The sequence below is a fragment of the Notothenia rossii genome (genome assembly GCF_949606895.1).
Source record: "Notothenia rossii genome assembly, chromosome: 9".
Lineage (NCBI taxonomy): Eukaryota > Metazoa > Chordata > Actinopteri > Perciformes > Nototheniidae > Notothenia > Notothenia rossii.
The window spans coordinates 82,202,946-82,207,945 of NC_136907.1; the positions used below are offsets into that span (position 1 = coordinate 82,202,946).

General features: G+C 58.2%; 2 protein-coding genes across 2 annotated transcripts in view; both read right to left on the minus strand.

Moving 5' to 3' along the window:
- Positions 1–3,614, minus strand: part of bfsp2 (beaded filament structural protein 2, phakinin) — a 17,799-nt gene extending 14,185 nt beyond the window's left edge. The window contains exon 1 of the mRNA XM_079650549.1: positions 2,633–3,614. Coding sequence (XP_079506675.1) covers positions 2,633–3,205 — 573 coding nt within the window. The 5' untranslated portion in view covers positions 3,206–3,614. The remainder of the gene's footprint in view (positions 1–2,632) is intronic.
- A 127-nt stretch (positions 3,615–3,741) lies between these two features.
- The window catches only part of ccr9a (chemokine (C-C motif) receptor 9a), a 3,055-nt gene continuing 1,796 nt past the window's right edge, over positions 3,742–5,000 (minus strand). Inside the window, exon 3 of the mRNA XM_079650552.1 lies at positions 3,742–5,000. This exon is cut by the window's right edge and continues 278 nt beyond it. Coding sequence (XP_079506678.1) covers positions 4,229–5,000 — 772 coding nt within the window. The 3' untranslated portion in view covers positions 3,742–4,228.

Below are 5,000 nucleotides of genomic sequence, written 5' to 3' on the forward strand. Positions count from 1 at the left end.
GATCGGAGCAACTGACAAATAATCCAACTGAAACCGGCATGGACGATGACTATGTTTTACAAATATGATATTTAGCCCCAAATCGGGGGTCATAGTTCATTTTTTGTTGAGAAGATGATCACTACGTGACAGAAGTTTTCAAAACAGTTTATGGTCTCCGGTACTTCCAGTCCAACGCCTACTGCATGCGCAGCGTTAGAACATCAGGCCTTCAAAGTTTGACTTTTTTTCCCCTTCACTCACACATCTCCGACCCACTCAAAATGGGTCCGCGACCCACCAGTTGAGAACCACTGTTCTATACAATCTGAGGTAATAAATGTCCCAAGTGTGGGGCACGCCCCCTCTCACCTGTCTGTACACGGCCCCTCTCACCTGTCTGTAGACGCCCCCCCCCTCATCTGTCTGTAGACGCGCCCCCTCTCACCTGTCTGTAGACGCCCCCTCTCACCTGTCTGTAGACGCACCCTCACCTGTCTGAAGACGCCCCCTCTCACCTGTCTGTACACGCCCCCCTCACCTGTCTGAAGACGCCCCTTCTCACCTGTCTGTAGACTCCCCCCCTCACCTGTCTGAAGATGCCCCCTCTCACCTGTCTGTCGACGCCCACCCCTCACCTGTCTGTAGACGCCCCCCCTCACCTGTCTGAAGATGCCCCCTCTCACCTGTCTGAAGACGCCCCCCCTCACCTGCCTGTAGACGCCCCCACTCACCTGTCTGTAGACGCCCCCCTCACCTGTCTGTAGACGCCCCCCTCACCTGTCTGTAGACGCCCCCCTCACCTGTCTGAAGACGCCCCCCCTCACCTGTCTGTAGACGCCCCCCTCTCCTGTCTGAAGACGCCCTCTCTCACCGGTCTGAAGACTCCCCCCCTCTCTTGTCTCTAGACGCCCCCCCACCTGTAGATGCCCCCTCTCACCTGCCTGTAGACGCCCCCCTCCCCTGCCTGTAGACGCCCCCTCACCTGTCTGAAGACGCCTCCCCTCTCTTGTCTGTAGACGCCCCCCTCTCCTGTCTGAAGACGCCCTCTCTCACCGGTCTGAAGACTCCCCCCCTCTCTTGTCTCTAGACGCCCCCCCACCTGTAGATGCCCCCTCTCACCTGCCTGTAGACGCCCCCCTCCCCTGCCTGTAGACGCCCCCTCACCTGTCTGAAGACGCCTCCCCTCTCTTGTCTGTAGACGCCTCCCCTCTCTTGTCTGTAGACGCCCCCTCACCTGTCTGAAGACGCCTCCCCTCTCTTGTCTGTAGACGCCCCCCTCACCTGTCTGTAGACGCCCCCCCCTCAGCTGTCTGAAGACGCTCCCCCTCACCTGTCTGTAGACGCGCCCCCTCACATGTCTGTAGACTCCCCCTCTCTCCTGTCTGAAGACGCCCCCTCTCACCTGTCTGTAGACGCCTCCCCTCACATGTCTGTAGACTCCCCCTCTCACCTGCCTGTAGACGCACCCTCACCTGTCTGTAGACGCCTCCCCACACCTGTCTGTAGACGCCCCCCCCCTCACCTGTATGTAGATACCCTCCCTCACCTGTCTGTAGACACCCCTCACCTGTCTGAAGACGCCCCCTCACCTGTCTGTAGCCGCCCCCCCTCACCTGTCTGTAGCCGCCCCCCTCACCTGTCTGTAGACGCCCCCCCCCCTCACCTGTCTGTAGACGCCTCCCCACACCTGTCTGTAGACGCCCCCCCCTCACCTGTATGTAGATACCCCCCCTCACCTGTCTGTAGACACCCCTCACCTGTCTGAAGACGCCCCCTCACCTGTCTGTAGCCGCCCCCCCTCACCTGTCTGAAGACGCTCCCCCTCACCTGTCTGTAGACGCGCCCCCTCACATGTCTGTAGACTCCCCCCCTCTCCTGTCTGAAGACGCCCCCCATCACCTGTCTCTAGACGCCCCCCACCTGTAGACGCCCCCTCTCACCTGCCTGTAGACGCCTCCTCACCTGTCTGTAGACACCCCTCACCTGTCTAAAGACGCCCCCTCACCTGTCTGTAGCCGCCCCCCCTCACCTGTCTGTAGCCGCCCCCCTCACCTGTCTGTAGATGCCCCCCCCTCACCTGTCTGTAGATGCCCCCCCACCTGTAGACGCCCCCTCTCACCTGCCTGTAGACGCCCCCTCACCTGTCTGTAGCCGCCCCCCCTCACCTGTCTGTAGATGCCCCCCCTCACCTGTCTGTAGACGCCCCCCCTCACCTGTCTGTAGACACTCCCTCACCTGTCTGTAGACGCCCCCCCCCTCACCTGTCTGTAGACGACCCCCCCTCACCTGTCTGTAGAAGCCGCCCCCCTCACCTGTCTGTAGACACCCCCCCCTCACCTGTCTGTAGACACCCCCCCCTCACCTGTCTGTAGATGCCCCCCCACCTGTAGACGCCCCCTCTCACCTGCCTGTAGACGCCCCCTCACCTGTCTGTAGCCGCCCCCCCCTCAGCTGTCTGTAGATGCCCCCCCTCACCTGTCTGTAGATGCCCCCCCTCACCTGTCTGTAGACACTCCCTCACCTGTCTGTAGACGCCCCCCCCCTCACCTGTCTGTAGACGACCCCCCCTCACCTGTCTGTAGAAGCCGCCCCCCTCACCTGTCTGTAGACACCCCCCCCCTCACCTGTCTGTAGACACCCCCCCCCTCACCTGTCTGTAGACCTCCTCCCACTCCCTCTTCTTCTCCTCCCAGGCTCCAGCGCTGCAAGTCTTCCGGTCCAGAGCGAGGCGGATTCCGTCCTCCAGCTGCAGGTTGAGGGTCTCCAGGGCCCGGACCTTATCTCTGTACTCCATCAGGCACCCGTTAAGCCCGGCCCCCCCTCCACAGGACCCCCCAGACCCCCCATAGGGACCCCCAGAACCCCCAGGCATCACAGGTGCAGCGCTGCTCCTCAGACCCTGCAGGAACACGCTGCTAATGCCCAACGCCCGGCGGGACACTCTGGTACTCAGACCAGGGGGGGCGGAGACACTGACGGGGGTCCCATAGACTCCACAGGGGGTCCCATAGACTCCACTGAGGGTCCCAGAGACACCACGGGGGGGGCGCTCGCAGCTCGGAGCTCCCAGGAAAGATGAGCGGCGTCGAGGCAGAGGCATGGCGAACAAACCCCCCCCAGCCATGAGCCCCGGGGATTTATGGGAGAGAGACGTTCTGGAAATATGACCTGCCTTTTGTTCCTGATGATTGTCCTGAAGCTCTGTGGAACCATCCTGCTGCATCAGCACACACACACACACACACACACACACACATACACACACACACACACACACACACACACACACACACACACACACACACACACACACACACACACACACACATTCTGGACATATCTAGCAGTGGGAGCCTCTGATTGGTCGGAGAGGTCACATGGTGTGAACAGGTGAGCTGTAGTGTGTTTCTCTGTGAGCCCACTGATCAGCAGTCTGTGTAAACATCACAGAATCATACAGTGTGTGTTTATATATACACACAGATACACACTGTATGATTGTATATGAGTTTTGTTGTTGTATATATTTACTTATTGATTCACTTATTGATTTACTTATTGTTTGTTTAATTATGTATTACATTACCCAATTAAGGATCATTAAAGTATAAAGTATTAATTATTATGTTATAACAAGTAATACTTGATAATAGGGATAAATGATGAGTTTCTAACACAAGTTATTTATTGTTATCAGTGTTGTTAATGATTGTGGTGTTACTACTTCATCTACACACTCTACACACACTACACACTCTACACACTCTACACACACTTTATTATTCATCGAGTACAAAGCAGTGTGAAGAAACACAGTTACATACACAACCTCAAAACATCCCAAAACTACAAAGACCATCAGAAAACATCAGAAAACATCAGTTAGCATCAGTTAGCATCAGTTAGCAGCTGTTAGCATCAGTTAGCATAATTTAGATCCTTCACATGGATGCAGCAGCAGAAACCATCAGACGCTGCGACACGTGCTCACTTCCTGTCTGTGTAGCACTTCCTGTTCAACAGTGTGGTGCAACATCTGAGGCAAACACACAGATCACATGACCAGATCAACAGCAGGGAACAGATCACATGACCAGATCAACAGCAGCAGAGATGATGCAGTAAACGTTCTTTATTCCAGCTCATAGGGTCCCCAATGCTCCTGATCAGCAGCGGCCCCTCAGTCATTGACCCCTGACCCCTGACCTCAGGAGGCCTTGATGAATGAAGCACCTCTGAGAGTGTTTCACAGTGAGAGCGCCTGCGAGGTGTCGCTGTCGGACATGACGGAGGCGCGGGTGGAGCTCAGCGGGCTCCTGAAGGCCTTGTTCAGTTGCCCCTGCCCTGCGGGCGTTGCCCCGCGGCAGCAGCGCAGCAGCAGCAGCAGGTCGCGCTGGAACCGCTGGCCCACGAAGGCGTAGAGGAGCGGGTTGAGCCCGGCGTGCAGGTAGGCCAGAGCCTTCAGAACCTGCTCGGCCTTCTTGAAGCTCTGCAGCGCCCCACAGTCCGTCAGCGTGAGGTTGGAGGCCTGCGCCGCCTCCGTCACCACCACCGCATTGTAGGGCAGCTGAGACACCACGAACACCAGAACCACGGCCAGAACCACGCGCAGGGCCCGGTGCTTCTGGAAGGAGCGGGTCCGCAGCAGCGTGGCCGCGATGCAGCTGTAGCAGAAGGCCATGACGGAGAAGGGCAGGAAGAAGCCGACGCTCACCTGCAGCGCCAGAACCAGCACCTTGGTTCTGCTGTGGGGGAACACCATCCTGCAGCGCTGGTCCTGGTCCTGGGTGGAGAACAGCAGCTCAGGGACAGAGAGCATCAGAGCCAGCAGCCACACGGCGCCACACGCCACCCGGCCGGCCACACGCCGCTCCGCCTGAGAGTTCTGCGCCCGGGTGGTCTGCACGATGGCCACGTAGCGGTCCACGCTGATGCAGGTGAGCAGCAGCATGCCGCTGAACAGGTTCACCTTGTAGAGGGCGGAGTTAATCTTGCAGAGGGCGGGGCCGAAGGTCCAG